Source organism: Nesoenas mayeri (genome assembly GCF_963082525.1).
Source record: "Nesoenas mayeri genome assembly, chromosome: 1".
In the NCBI taxonomy this organism is placed as follows: Eukaryota; Metazoa; Chordata; class Aves; order Columbiformes; family Columbidae; genus Nesoenas; species Nesoenas mayeri.
Genome location: NC_137541.1, coordinates 116,112,043 through 116,128,124, shown reverse-complemented (window position 1 = coordinate 116,128,124; position 16,082 = coordinate 116,112,043). Strand labels below are relative to the sequence as shown.

Here is a 16,082-nt window from a genome sequence, read left to right as displayed (position 1 = left end):
TTGCAAAAAGGACAGTAGTAAGAATCCCATGTTTGTAGGTTTGCAGAATGGAAGAAAAATATGACTAAATTCTTGCTTGTAATATTTGGGGAAAGGTTGGAAGAGACTCTTCTTTAGGATGAAATTCAAAATGCTTCAAATGGACTAGGAAGTTTTCATATCTGTATCTTTTCAGGGTCTTAAGGAATTGAGTGTCAATTCACTAATTTGTAGTTTGACCAAATTGAAGTAGCTGTACTTTTTCTTTATGGTAAAAAGACTGCGGTTGAATTGAAAAATCTTCCCTATAAAAATAAATACATTAAGTTAAATCCTTAGCTTTAGTACAAAGAGCATGTGCTTTCTGGTAGGCTCCACAGTCTTAATGCTGATCTTGGTGGCTGGGGACTTCTGGAGCAAGGAAACTAAAGCTCCTGCCACTGTCTGCTTTCCAGAGGAATTTTGGATAGGGGGGAGGGATATATCCAAACTCATCCTAAAGAGGGATGTGATACAGCTGAGGCGAATACACCAGCTTAGGACTTGGAAACACTCAAAGAATCCCATACTTTAGATGCAGTCACTCCTCCCTTCTTTTCATAGCACACGTAAATACAGAACTGAAAACTCTTCTTTGTTATTCTGCTCACAATTGCTGATTTCTGTAATCTTTATAAATATAATTCACTGCCTCCTGGCTTCTTCCTTCATTAGAATTCTGCAAGAATTCCCACAGATGTTGTGTTATTCAACACAGGAGGAATAAGCTGGTTTTAATGAACAAAACTTGATTTGTCAATCATTATATACCTTGGCAATTGAAGGTAGATTGATAGACATGATGGAATTCATCCCATTTCAACTACAGTTCAAATTATTTTTGAAATAGTACTTTTACAATTTTTCCCTAAATATGGTGGAGATTCTTTTATGTAATGCCATCATTTTTCATTAGAATTCTTCATTCTGTCACAAGTGTTAAAAGCATGTCAATTTAATGAGCACATGTGTTTAAAGAGAACTCTAATTACAATCAATATGATGGTAGTTTTGAAGAATAAATACACAAAGTATTAATACTCTTCTCTATACATTTCTCATAGATCTTGTTAAAACATTATTATGGAAACATCTCTAGTGTAAATAGATGTTCTCATATTGTATTCATGTTGGTCACTGTCTACAGATTTTTCTTTAGTATTGCTATTTCTTAGGAATGCAAATGTGAATGGCATGCCATTTTAGCTAATTTTTGTGGTTTGCTGAATAGTGCATGAAAGGACATGTGAACTTTCCTGAGCATTTCAGTAGCTTTCTTACTGCTTTTTACCAGTTTTTAAATGATCACATTTGTTAAAATTGCATAATGAAATGGTTTTATTTTCTGTAACATCTTACTTTGTACTGTAAATCTAAACCATGCTAAAATTATGATTTGTAGCACAATTAATTATCAACCTTAATATGCCTTCTTTTCTCATCCCTGTGGCGGTTTGTTTTGTGTTTTAGTGTTTGATCAATTAGATCTCGTCACGTATGAAGAAGTAGTAAAACTGCCAGCATTCAAAAGGAAAACACTAGTCTTACTAGGTAATTTTGAGTTATTATTCTGCATATAACAGCATAGTTTTGAACCCATTCTGGTGGAAAATTCATAATTCGTTTCTGTGTTATGGTTTAGGTGCACATGGTGTTGGAAGAAGACACATAAAAAACACACTCATCACAAAACACCCGGACAGATTTGCCTACCCCATTCCTCGTAAGTAGCAATGTTCAATGTAATGCAAAATTGTTTGTAGCATTATAGACAACATACCTATCATAGTACTACATGTGTTCAGTTCTACTTATCTACTACCTATCTTAAAGGTGGGAACTGTGATAGGACTGGGTGTATTTCTTCTTTTGTTTGTTTTTCAGGAGGAGGAATAGTAAGTAACACCACTTTTACATCAAATGGTTCTTAGTATTCAGAAAACTTCTTGTTAAGCATACTTCTCTCTACACCAAATATTTGTTAATTTAGAATGCAGGCTAAAACATTTTTCATTTTTCTGTACTAATTTCACATTTGCAGTTCAGGTAAGACTGGAGCAGCCATGACGTTTAAAATGGTGTATAATTCCCATGAGAACAAATATTAACTGGATTTAGAGGAAACCTTTAATGTATACCTTATCTGAATGTTTTAGGTTACTTTTCACAACCTCGCTTTGAGGACTAGTATTATACTAAAATAACCTGAAGTTTCCAGAGATGACAATAAGAAAAAGGAAAAGCAATTAATTAAAAAGCAATCACTCCTTACAAGTGGGTTGTTACAAAGAGCACAGAGGTGTGTTTTACCTTCATGAAAATCTCTAACAATACCATGGCAGGAATTGCATATCCTGCTACATGGTCTTTTGGAGATGCACCCTTTTTCCTCAAGCTAGGCATCCTGAAACAAGAGCATCCAGCAGCTGAATCTGTCCACTCTATTTCTGACTGTCTTCAGAAACACAATACATGGCTCAGAAGTGACATGGATTACCATTATACATTCTTTGTTTTTCTTTTATACCTTGCTAGTGCTTTACTTTTAAATTGCACTTTGGTGTTTTCCTAACTATAAGGATTTTGCTTTTGCTAAAAACCATTATTTTTAAGAACTTATTTGTAAACGTATTTGGAAGGGGGAAAGGATTAGTTTGCTGCTGATATAAGTTCCTCAGGCTTGCTCGCTCAGGAGTTGGACAAAGACAAGTGCCAGAAAAAGGAAAACAGAAAGACCTAGGAAAACATGAACCATTAGATCACCCCAGCAGCAATGTGAAACTGCACTGTGTGTAACACTGCTGTTTATGTCTAGACACTAAAATCCTGGATTAGACACTTGAAAAGTGCAGTGCCAGGAGTATGTGATGTATGTTGTACCTAAGTTATTCAGTACAGACAAGATTATACGGGTAGAAGGGAGTAGTAACCCAGCAAATATGTTCTCCAATACAAAGAACTAAAACAAAGAGTAATAAATGTTTTACAGTATGCTTTTCAGCCAGTCTCTCTCAAGTACTAACTGTATTGCTGTGGGGAGGTAGAAGCTGAACTATTAATAGCTATTTTGTTTTCAAATGCCTATTAAAATGGATTCACCTATTCTGTGATGACCATGCCTCAGGTTGCCTGCATTATGTTCCTGCTCTGTGGAAGCACTGAAGTTGCTTCACTGATTACACAAGAAGACTAAACTGCAAATCAGGATGAAATTCAGGTGCTTAAGCATCAGTATGATGTTTAGATGCCTGTTTTAGACATGACCTGACCTCCAGACCCACTCCAGAAGATCAATGGTCTTCTTTAACTCCTGTGTTACATCTGATAGTCATATGGGGATGTTTCAGATTTAAGGCATTTAGGGCATTTAAAATAGCACTTTATGCTGGTGTTTAGAGACCCAAATTACTTGCATGTGTTATGAAAAGATGATATAAAACATATCACATACACTTCAAGTATTATGTGGTCCTAATCTGTCTTTCAGCTGACTCTAGGTAATTGAGTTTATTCTCTCCAACTCTCAGGGATGGATATTACAGCATTTTCTGCATTTTTTTACAAAACCATGCTAGCAGCAGGTAACTTTTAAGATGGGCCTTAAGTTGGGTGTGGTGTACTGGGTAATGCTTTATAAAGAAATTATCTGCCTACTGAAAAACTGATCGTAAAGGTCATGTCACATACAATGGTAGTTAATTAAATGATTAGTAGGCCATACATCTCTTACCATGTAGGTCTGCAGAAGCAATTTATTTGAAAAGTGTGTTATAGCTAAGTACCTTTCATCTCTCTTGACCACAAATAATCAGGCCCTCACCCACATTTTAGGCCTCTACTTCCACACTCAGAATAAAACCTCACAAGAATTCAAGTGAAAAAAGGAAAATACAGAAGTGTTTTTAGAAAAGAGAAGGATCTGGGGGTTATGCAGGAGTATGTAAGTTCAGTAGAACTACGGCAGCAGTGAGTAGTACACTGATATTATATGGTTTATATAATCCCTTGTTCTTGAATTTCTTAATAACTATGGTCTGTAGTATTTCTCTAGAACTTTTCGTCTTTGAAATATGCTAATTAATCCTCAGAATATTGCTAATTAATCCTCAGAACAGTGATAGGTATAATTAAGTATAGAAGATTAGTTCAAATTTTGATACCTTGTTTGAAATTATGATAGGGTTGTTGGAAGAGATCGAATTAGATTGGGAAGGGTTGTAGTGTTTTAGATATGTCACCACCATAAGTGCGATAGTGGAAAAATCTGAGTAAATCAGTTTGTGAAAGACTGTTATAAGAAAAATAAGCAAATGGATATTACTGTGTCTGTGGGGAAGAGACCAACAGAGAATCACAGAATGGTTGAGATCCTTACCTTTGGAAGTCACCTGGTCTAACCCCTCTGCTCAAGCAGAGCCACCTAGACCCAGATGCCCAGGACTATGTCCTGATCACTTTTGAGTATCTGAGGATGGAGATACCACCACCTCTCTGAGCAACCTGTGCCAGTGCTCAGTTGCACTCACGCTAGGGAAGTGTTTCCTTACATTCAGATGGAAGCTCCTGTGTTTCAGGATGTGCCTGTTACTTCTTGGCACCACTGAAAAGAGACTGGCTCCATCTTCTTTACACTTTCACTTTAGATATTTGTACTCATTGATGAGATCCCCCCTAAGCCTTCTCCAGGCTCAACAGTCCGAGATCTCTCAGCCTTTCCACATAGGAGAGATGCTTTAGTCCCTTAGTGACGCTTCACTGAACTCTCTCCAGTCTGTCCATGTCTCTCTTGTACTGGGGAGCCCAGAACTGGACCCAGCACTCCAGGTGTGGCCTCACTAGTGCTGAGTAGATGGGAAGAATCACCTCCCTCCAGCTGCTGCCAATACTTGAGCTAATGCAGCCCAGGACACCTTTAGCACTTCATTGCCACAGGGGTGCATTGCTCATGTTCAACTGAATGTCTACTAGGACCCCCACAGGGCCTTCTCTGGAGAGCTGCTTTGCAACTGGTCACACTCCAGCATGTACTGGTGCATGGGGTTGTTCCTCCCCAGGTGTAGGACTTGGCACTTCCCCTTGTTGAACTTGATGAGGTTCCTGTCAAACTGTTTCTCAAGCCTGTCAAGCTCCCTCCGGTTGGCAGCACGACCCTCTGCTGTATCAGCTACTCCTCACAGTTTTGTATCATTGGCATCCTTGCTGAGGGTACACTCTGCCCCAACCTCCAGATAATTAATGAAGATGTTGAACAGGAGTGAGCCCAGTACTGGTCCCTGGAGCAAAATGGAAATGTTAATTGAATTGTTGAAAAATGATAAAAACTCTGAGATCTGGCCTTTGCTGTTGAGAACACCTGATAGAGTCTTAAACTCATGATCGGGTAAAGGTTATTATCGACCAAACAAAAAGCCATATATAAGCTTAATATTGCTTTTGTACTGAAAATATTTTGTGTTTTGTATTTTCAGACACAACCCGACCTCCAAAGAAAGATGAAGAAAATGGGAAAAATTACTACTTTGTATCTCATGACCAAATGATGCAGGATATATCAAACAATGAATATTTGGAATATGGCAGCCATGAGGATGCAATGTATGGGACAAAACTGGAAACAATACGAAAGATCCATGAGCAGGGACTAATTGCAATACTTGATGTAGAACCTCAGGTAACTAATTAGAAGTATATGAAAATGAGACTCATCACAAATCCTTCAATCATATTTTATTGAGATATATTTATTTTTCTTGATTGCACACTGGACAAGTAATGAATACAGTAACGTGGAACAAAAGTCCCTGGAACACCAAGATATCCATTTGTGAAGTAGAATTCTCGTATTCATCTGGTTAGAAGAACATACAGCAGAAACAAATTCATAGCTTAGCTTGGTATGCAACCACTAGAGCTTGAAAATGTACTTACCGTGTAACTTTTTAATATTTTAGTCTCACCTCCAGTGAAATGTATCAAAACAAGTGATTGTCATTGCCTGCCAGGAGTAATGTTTCAGTATTTTCACAAATTTCTCTTTGTTGCTGTTTTAGATGGTAACCTTGTTTCTAACTGACTCTTGGCTCCATATCACTATTGAGCCTGGTCAATCACCAATACCAATCCTGTTTGTACAATGACCAGATCAGTGTTGTTACTTTATAAACTCCTTTCTCTGTTGCAGTATTATACTTTTTGGAAGGGGGTAAGGAAGGAAAATCAGTATCTCAAGAAGCACTAATCATTCATTCATTCATTATATAAAATCTTCAGTGGAAAATTGTGATACATTTCATTTGAAACATCCATGTAGTCATGACTTTCAATTCACAGGGTTATTTTGTTAAGTGAAACAACATGAATATGGACAAATGTGATGTTTATATTATTCTAGCAGATTGAAGGAAATGGAAGAAAAGACACAATTGTGACGAGTGTTATCTATTTAAATTTGCTGTCTTCTTTCTTCTTTGTGAATGGAATCAAGAAGTTAAAGTTCTTAAAGAATTTCATAATAGAAATAAGCTCCTTGACTAAATTATTTAGGACAGTTAATATAGTAGGCTGGTGTGGTGCTGTTCTGAAAAGTAAAATTCCACATTTAACAGTTTTCAGGGAGAGAAGCAGCTGTTAAAAGTAAACTCTTTTGATAAACCTTTTCACATTGCATTATTCAGAAGCATTACCATTCTCAGAAGCCATTTTCATCTTTGTTAGAACATAACATTTGGTAACAGCTGCCTTTTCTACACTTCTTCCAGCATGTGTCTAGCAAGCTTCTCTCTTAACCACCTTCCTCATGTATCCACCTCAGCTCAGTAAGGCCAGCCTGTGGACTCATTCCTAGTTATCTTACACTACATGTGTTTGCCCTTGGGTACTCTTAGTTATGTGAGTTTTCTCGACTTTCACATACAGGGTTTATCTATTGTTTGGAGAAGATTGGCATAGATGATACATATAAGTGGGTTTCAAGCAGCAGAGATGAAAAACTTTAGCTTGGGAAAAGGATGAATTGGGATTTTTTGTTTGTTGTGGTGTTTTCAAAAAAAAACCCCACACCTTTGGAGAAGACAGGAAGCGGAAGGAGCAAGAAAAGAATGACCTTTAGTAGTTGTACTTTATCTTGTCCATCCATTTGAGTTCAGCTGAGGCATGTTTACTTGCTGTCCTGCACTTCAGTCTAGCTTAGATCTGTACCAGAGTTTCACTTACAGCAGCTCCGTGTGTTGCTCCGTAATTATGACTAAGTCAGCTTTTTAAATGAGAACTCTTTTGCGTAGATGATGTTCAGGGGATTTGTACTGCATTTACTGCATTAGTCACATTTTCAAAACTTCAGTACGCTTACTTCCCACAACACATTTTCATTTGTTTCATAAAATAGTAATAAAAAAGTGTTGCGAGGTAGAAAAAGTCAGACAAAAAATGATATTCTAACCAGTATTTATTCTAAAATACAGTTGTCTCTTTTAACTATTTACGGCACGACTTAATTTTTTTACCTGGTGTTAATCATTCAGTTTAAATGCAAACAGAATTCTCCACCCTGAGACTGTATGGGAAGAGGTTCTCTGAAAATGCTAAAGCTTTAATTGTCTTGAAAACTCACTTTAATTAAGTATAAATATACGGTTTAACCAGCAAAACTGTAAAATAATGCAAAAAGTGTCTGTATTACTAAGGTCTTGATTCCAAATCAGTTAAAACCAAATACCAGTGCTGGTAAATCATGATTTTTTATCTTTTGCTTGTGTGATAGAATTTATTTCACATTGCTTGTTGGGGGATGCTTCTGAACTATCTGATGGTTTTTTTTTTCACCTAGGCATTAAAGGTCCTGAGAACTGCAGAATTTGCTCCTTTTGTTGTTTTTATTGCTGCACCTACAATTACCCCAGGCATTAATGAGGTATGACATGTTGCAATCTAATGTCCTATCAGAGAGAAAATTAAGGATGACGTTCAAATATGCAGATAAGCCTCTTCAGTTGTTTCCTGGTGTGTAAATGGAGAGGCAGAAAGACGGTTGTATGGCAGCATTATTAAGTCGACTGGAATGTATTTATTGTTTATTAACTGTTTTTTCTAATTCAAAATATGAACTGCGAGCAGAAGGATGCACATGATATGTTCTAAAAATACATATTCTTTTATTTCATTCCCTGCCCTAGCTCAAAGATCCATTTCCAAATCCTTGACAAATTGTTAGCACAAATTACTGAACTCTGAGCTGCAGTGTCAGCACTAGATTACAGCTGGCCTGAACTAAAGAAATGGTTGTGCGTGACTGCCACATCCCACCTTTATCTTTTCCTTTTTTCTATACAGTAAAAATATATCAGAAATAGCTTTATTAATTTCAGACTCTTTTCTAATACTTGGCAACTTTGACCAAAGAAGTAATTGCTTGTGGAATAATGTTCAGTACTCGTGGAGGCCTGCACCCCGAGTGCCTATTTAGTTTTTATAGAGTACCCACTCTGTAGTTTGTTGCTGATTTCAGAGGTTATATCAAGCAATTCTGGATTTAGCTTACAACAGGGCAAACGGTATTCATACAAACACCTTATCTGCTCAGCATTTTTCAAACCATGATATAAGGTATTTAATCAATTGGATTTCACCATGAATCTGTTCCAGATATCCTATATACCTCCTTGATCACGCAAAAACAGTCAGAAGCCTGATATCTACAGCCTGTTTCTAAAGAAATGTAATTACAATACCATAAGTATGAAACTATGACATCACTGCAGAGGCTTGCAGGAGAATAAGGAACCAGACAAACATATTTAAGTGTAAATACCGTGACTTATTGTTAAAATAGCAAGTGGAGAGTGAAAAATATTGGCCTCAAGCTGCAATTTTATTGGCAGCTGAGGCAGTCTACTAGTTCCCTGTTGCTGAACAGATGCTTTCCTGGTACACCGGGAACAGGATGGAAATGTACCTGTTACAGCAGTGGTGGAGAAATATCTGTTCATGCCAAAGAAATAATAGTAGAAGGAAAGTACTGTGTTCTAAATATCTGCATTCATGCTATAAAACTGTCTTTATTGCAAGCTCTTGTGCTCTGTGCACACAGGTATTCACTCAGGCTCGTGAATTGCTGAACTGGGGCCATGCATATAAAGCATGCTAATTTATGAATCAATTAAACTTTAAGAAAGGGAGGGACAGGTAATGGTATTAGCAACAGATATTACCCAAATACAGTGTCCTGTTTTCCACGGTTTACTGTGCTGCATGAAGGGAGATACACTAATTGTGTCTATGCGTTAGTAGCCTGCGAGGCGTCAAACAAGGGTGGAGAGTGTTTCGTATTTCCCATTCATGCTTCCTTTTTGAAAGGTTCATTTGCATAATGAGTATCCCTTTCTGTTTATCCTTTTATCCTTCTTTGTTTATTTTATGTATACTTTTTGAGAACATTTCTGTAAATGACTGTCCGTTTTCCCCCCTTATGTTTTCTTAAATTTCATCTTTGCTTTTCTTTTCATTTTCCTGCACTCGTACTAATTGTACATAGCTGCCAAAATGGTGCAGAAAATTGCCTGTAAGTACCAGCTAGGGGCTGACAAGGTAGTCCTGGTTATTTCAGTAGTTTTAGAATGTAGATATGCTTGTTCCCATTCAACATTTCTCTTGCCTTTGGAATAAAAATGTAATGTAATAATTACTTCAGAGACCTGTGTTAAAATTGTGTGCTAGTTTCTTTTTACTAGCAGAGAGTAAGATTTCTACTTTTTCAGCTTTTTGTTCTGTCAGTCACAGTAAGATACACACTTGGTGAAAAAAGTTCTTTCTTGTATTTGGACCAGGTAAAGATGACACTGATGGGAAATCTGAGTAGCAGTTAAATAGCTACATGTGAATTAACAGTCCTAGGGCTTCATGGAGGTTTCTCAGGTTGTTTTAGCCTGTGCCATGAGATTAAAACTCTCTTAAAGGTGCTATATGTTTTTTTGCCAAGACTGGTTTTAAAATATAAAATTAATCTTAGCTAGGTATGTTTAAAGCACTGAAAATATTCTGCTTGGCAAGTATGATTCTTTTTTTCCCTTTGTAGGTTAATTTAAATAGAAAAGTTTAAATATCCAGCTGATATAAATTAATGTTTCTTCTGGAATTTATGAAAAGTTGGCAGTTTACCTCACTAGCTTTTTGGCTTGAAGACACTGGGCCATACAAAATGTTCCACAAATATATTTAATATTATTATTCACCCATTAATAATAGTATAAATTAAATTTGCATGCACTGGTATCTTCTACGGAAGCTCCAGGCATCACTGGTGATGCATAAAGGTCCACACAAGGATCATCATCTGTACAGCAGTGCGTGTGAGAAGTTTGTTTGACTGAAATCTGTAGTTATTATCAAGTGAAGGTGACATTCCCCCCTCGTTTGGGGCTGCAGCGTCAGGAGAGAAGCAGAACTGTAACTTGGGTACAGAACTTCTCCAGACTTGGTTGGTTTCATTGCTACAAGGAAGGAGAACTGTCTCGGCCCAGGTTGTTCCCTTCAGAGGACCTGAAAGCCACTGTTCCACAGCTACTTGTCACCGTAATTTCAAATACTTGAGAAGTTTAAATAACAAAAAAAGATCGAGTCTCCTTTTAGGTAGATAAAAATCTGTTCCCAGAATAATTTCTTGTGAAAACAGCTATAGGCACTGTGCCTGTACTTCCTGCAGCCTAAAACTCTGTTAGAATAAAGTATATCCTCGTTGACTGATCAAGTAGGGTGACCCTATAGATACTACAGATCAGCAAGAGTCTATACTGTTCATATTTAATTTTTCCCCATATCGATCCCAAACTTGAGCAGCAGGAAGCACTTGATCACTTTCCTGTGGCTATTTCAAGGTTCCTGAAAGCAGCAAATGATATTTTTTTAATTTCTAATAGAATTTGCAGGAAGATAATTCAAACTTATAATTGCTGCAAAGCCCATAGCTCCCGCATTGCTGGCCGCACAGGCTCCAGGAGCGCATCCACAAAGTAGGATGCACATCTTTCTGTGAGGGCATCGACAAAAAGGTGTGGGAAGACCAGTTTGCTGTCGCTGGCCCTTCTTGAGCATGAGCTGTGTGGTTTCTCTTCAGGACGTCACACTAGGAGGTGCTGGAGATGGCATGCTCTGAAATAGGAACCGCAGAGAAATGTAGAGTGAAAACTTCCTTGTCAGTAAATGATTATTAAAGGAAGTAGACCCAGCAGGCTGATGTTGAGCAGTAAAACATTACCAAAACCAGGAACTGCTAATACCCAACAATATACCCTCTCCTGTTTCTCATGTTCTTACCTGGACCGAGGCCATATAGCTCATATTTGTGCACTTTGTACGTTTTATTCATATGTGTTCTCCGTTGTTCCATGTCTGTGCTGCTTTTCTAAGCTTCCACCTCTGCCTTGCTTTTTAATTGTAGACTTGAGTTTTGTCCCAAGTAATGTCAATAACTGAGTGCTGTTTGAATGTCAGCTTGAAGAGACAAATTGTGCCATTTCTCCTGTGTGATTTCCATAGGTTTAGGTGGGGGATCTAAGCCTCCCTAAGGCTTTTTTCCCATTTCCTTCTCTGTAAGTAACAGATAGCAAGCTGTTGTAGAAGAGTACGAAAAAATCTAACTTCTCTCTCTCCCATTTTCTTTTCTGACCGCCGAACAGGATGAATCTCTTCAGCGCCTGCAGAAGGAGTCTGAAATCTTACAGAGAACATATGCACACTACTTTGACCTAACAATTATCAACAACGAAATTGATGAAACTATCAGGCACCTGGAGGAAGCCATTGAGCTTGTGTGTACAGCCTCACAGTGGGTCCCGGTCTCCTGGGTCTACTAGACCGGTCACGAGAGAATTCTAGAAAAAGAAAAAAAAAACAAAAACAAAAACCAACAAACCCTGTCATTACTGGGAACCACCTCATACATGGAAAACCTCTTCGTTATTGACCTTGTGTCAACAGGTCTTGGCCCCTATAGACTACCTAGATGTAGTGTGACCTAAATTTATAACTATTGTCATGTCCGAATAGATAGGAGGAGGGGGAAAAACAAATTAAACACTAATTTAAAGAGACAGTATCTTTTTTTAATCATTTCTCCTAAACTTTAATAAACTGTATCTTTACATGTATGTATTATTCAGTCCTTTGGAATGTTATATTTTTGGAAATCATAGCTTTTTATTTCAAGGACCCCTACAAACTGCACAAAATAGATGCTGCTTTCTATAATCTATTTTAATAGTAATAATAATATGGTTCTGTTACCTTTACTTGGGGGTGGAACACTACATTCTTTTTAGAGTCTGATTTTATGGATTGGAATACTTTGCTTTCCTTTATTTATTTGAAATAATTAGTCTAGTGGTTACGAAACAAATTCATAAATTTTAAAGGCCTTTCTTCGCTTTTTTTTTCCTAGGATAGTATTTTTAAGTACTTTTGTGTAACATCCAGATAATGTGATACTGTCTCTTTGAAGAAATCTGTACAACTTTTAGAGATTTGAAATTGGGTCTTGACTCTTAATGCATGTGGACAGTCGCAAGCGTTCATGCCGTTGGTGTATCTGTGTTGAAAAAACCTGTAATCTACAGCAAAGTACATTCCGTTCATGGGAACACGTACCCAAGGGAATAAAGTAAAATATTATTCTGACTGAGTTGTAAACCTATGCACATCCCTTGCATTTTGGGCAACTTTATAAAAAACAAACAAACAAACTGATTTTTATTAATAATAATCATGTAGTGAAATGTGTTTGTAATTTTGTCTCAATTTAATTTGTTGTAAGGTGGGAGGGGGCAATTACTGGTTTCACCATTTCAGATCTGTGTTGTCTGAGAGTATTAACGTTTTAATTAAGTTTAAGGAAAAAAGCTGATTTTTAATATGTATGTAATTGTTAAAAGATGCAGACATTTTAAAAGAAAATACTGTGCAATGAAGAAACCAGTTTAGGCATTGCGATAAACTGACTATTCCAAAAGACTCATCTACAACAGCCCTGTAAATTCCTTTAAAAATGGTAATTGACTCTACAGTCTGACCAATTTTTTTTATTTTAAATATACTTCCTTTTATGTGTTCAACAATTAAATGGTTTTGGGTCCTTCATTTCATCGCAGGGAGTTTCAAGAACAAATCAGTGACTCTTGCAGTGAGAAAAGGTTTCTTAAAGTGTGTTAAGAGAAGGCCTCGGTAGGGGCACAGCCTGTGGTCTGTTCCAGGAGCTCTGCTCTGCCTGTACCAGCACAGGTTGAACTAATTTAGAATTAGAGCAGAGCCAAGGAAGTTTAACCCTGTGCACACCTGGTGGTTGTTTCCCTCTTCATGCTCTCACTGGCCCAGATGGTTTGAATTTTTTCTAAAAATGGTTAACAGCAGCAAGCATTGCCACCAAGAGATGATTTATCTTAAGAGCTTGGTTGGCTGTGCTGTAGCATGAAATTCAGCGTTTGTGTTAAAATGCTACAGTGTTCTCAAAGGATTTATCCTCAAATTTCAACTATCAGCTGTAATTAATCTGCGGGCTGTTCCAGTTGCTTGGGACCACTGCACCTGTGATCAGAAAAGGTTCTCAGGCTCAAACATTCATCAAAAGGTAATTATCATGAAGTGCACAGATTGCTGATTTTTCTCCTGCCTACTCCTACTGCAGGTCTGGTGGTCAGATCTCTATTCCTGAAAAATCCTTAGGCGAAACCTAGGTCCAGCTGGACATCCCAGCCAGCCGGGCCAGGCAAGGTGTTTATTTCAGGCAGCGTTCCCAGCACAGCTCACAGCATGCAGCGCAGAAAGGAACTTGATCCATCGCTTTACCCCACCTGCTGAACCCATGTACGCCACAGCTGGAATCACAGTCCTGTGACTGCATCCCAAAAGGTGTACCATAACCGTGTCCCTGGAATCTGTAGTTGGCAGAGTGTTGGACACTAGTCGAGGACAAGCTGTGTGGGCCTCCTGTAAGCAGGCCAGCAAGTAAGAGGGAACCTATCTGAGTACTAGTAGCTGTTCATCTGTTCTGAATTTAGCCCCTGTAAAAGGGGATGGGTACAAACTGTGATTTAGTAAGAAGTAATTTTTCAAGTGGTCGTGCTGTGTCATTTTAGTGTGGAATGAACCTTAAGAGGTGTTTCTGTAGGTCAGCTGTTGCAATGGTAGAGTTACATGCGAGCCCAGCTCATGGAAGCGACAGGTTCATTCACTCTCAAAACTACCTCTTTTCCCAGTAAAGCACAAAGATGAGAAGATCTACTGAAAAGCAAGCATGGGAGTGTTTCTGATGTTAGAAATACAAACTTCTTCTCTGGTAAGCATTGGTATCTGACTTCAGTGACATGTGCTTTTTAAATGTTTATGACATGAAACAGGTAAAGTAATTTTGATAATTTGGGTATAGTCCACCATAAATGTTTCGACTACACACTTTTGACTCTGTTAATGTGAATTTCTTGCAGCTCCTATGTATCTAGCATGTAAGGAAAGAAAACTCATAGGGCCCCTGAGGGTGGTTCTGCCTTACACAGATGATAATAAGTAGTGATTTAATGTAACTAATATGCTTTTCTTCTTTTAAGTGGAGCTACTATGCTGTTAATATTACACAAAGGAAAGACTAATTTGGAGAGCTTTGGGTCTTTTATTCTCACTGTATAGCCTTTTACCAAGAGACAAAAACTGTAAAGCACATCAGTTAGCATACTGTCCTGCATCTACTGCAGACTGTTTTCCTTGTAGAAACCTTCAGGAGCAAGAAATTAACTTGGAACCCACCCTGGGCTTTAAGTCCAGCTGAACTACCAGCCCAGGACTCCTCAGTCTGCCCAATCCACACACCTTCTCTGCCTCCTGCTCTGCCCAAACCCTTCCAATGTGTCTCTGTTATCTGTGCGGTAGGTAGAGGGCAGAAGGCTGCCATAAATTCAGCTGGAAGTTTTGTTTCCACAGGGAATACTCATGCAGGTACAGAGCCAATGTTACAATTTTTTTTTTCAGTTTCCAAGTGGAGAAGGGTCTTCCTAATACTGTAAATATCACTGCGTAATTTAGAGCGCCTCTTGAGCTTCTCTAAATGTATGCTAAATGTGACCTCAGAAGCAGCCCCGGGACTGGGAAGAAACAAATATTTCTGTTTGCCCCCCTTTTATACTTTATTTTTGTACAGGGGCTGATAGATTTTCAAAGAAAACTTGATCATATCAGTGTACTGCCTCTCAGTCTGACTGATGCCTGTGATTTCAAGGTGTTAAGTTGGTCCAATAAATGTTCATTAACCTCTGCTTCCATTTACTTAATAAAAGTGCACTAGGTTATTCGGTGTCTCAGAGTGCATGATCATTGCATGGAAATGGTAACCTGGTTTAGACAATCCTGGCCACTGTCATGCAACCCACAGCATGCAGCTATTTAAAATCAGAGTGACATTTTTAATCTCATCACCAAAACTGAATTCCTGCATGTGTTTTAGCACTGGTTTTATTTCATTTGGCTCAAGAAAGATTCTGTGCCGCTAGCCTATAAGTGAAAATATCACTACCTACTTCAGAAACGTTGTTAGCCAGGTTACTTGATTTGATTCTGAAAGAACAACATAGATGAGATGTTACAGCCCGAGCAGCATTGAGTTGGAGCGTGTAGTTCAAGAACTGGATACCAGAGCCATTAGGAAAAGTTAGTGCACAGTCTAACTTCAGTATTGCATTTTTATTCTTTAATGAAATAATTTCAGAGTGCTAGTATTTGAAAAAATGTTTGAAAACACTGCAAAAGCACAGGTTGTTCTTTGCAAACCTAGATGGAAATATTAGATGCAAACAGTTCTGGTTCCAGTCTCTTCCACTGCAATTAGTTCTCAACATCTTTAATGAAGGCAATCAGAACTCAATTCAGGCTTTAAAATACTTGGGAGAAGAGAATTTGTGAAAACTACAGGAAAAGTACATTTCTTAAATGCCTTGAGTAAGAGTCATCTGTTTTTATAAGCCAAATTGACAGTATGAACTAAAGCAAACACCATATAAAGTCTGCTTTCTTTATGTAAAGCACATTCATTT

The 16,082-nt window shown here is 37.9% G+C and overlaps 1 protein-coding gene across 5 annotated transcripts in view; it reads left to right on the top strand.

Moving 5' to 3' along the window:
* CASK (calcium/calmodulin dependent serine protein kinase) overlaps nt 1-11,993 on the top strand; it is a gene marked incomplete at its 5' end in the record, with an annotated part of 208,161 nt that extends 196,168 nt beyond the window's left edge. For 3 of the 5 annotated variants that reach the window (XM_080350342.1, XM_080350339.1, XM_080350338.1), the window contains 5 exons: nt 1,489-1,569; nt 1,661-1,741; nt 5,487-5,689; nt 7,844-7,927; nt 11,688-11,993. In XM_080350342.1, coding sequence (XP_080206468.1) covers nt 1,489-1,569; nt 1,661-1,741; nt 5,487-5,689; nt 7,844-7,927; nt 11,688-11,864 — 626 coding nt within the window. In that variant the 3' untranslated portion in view covers nt 11,865-11,993. The remainder of the gene's footprint in view (nt 1-1,488; nt 1,570-1,660; nt 1,742-5,486; nt 5,690-7,843; nt 7,928-11,687) is intronic. The other 2 variants (XM_080350341.1, XM_080350340.1) reach the window with 1 other exon arrangement.
* Between the last annotated feature and the right edge of the window lie 4,089 nt (nt 11,994-16,082).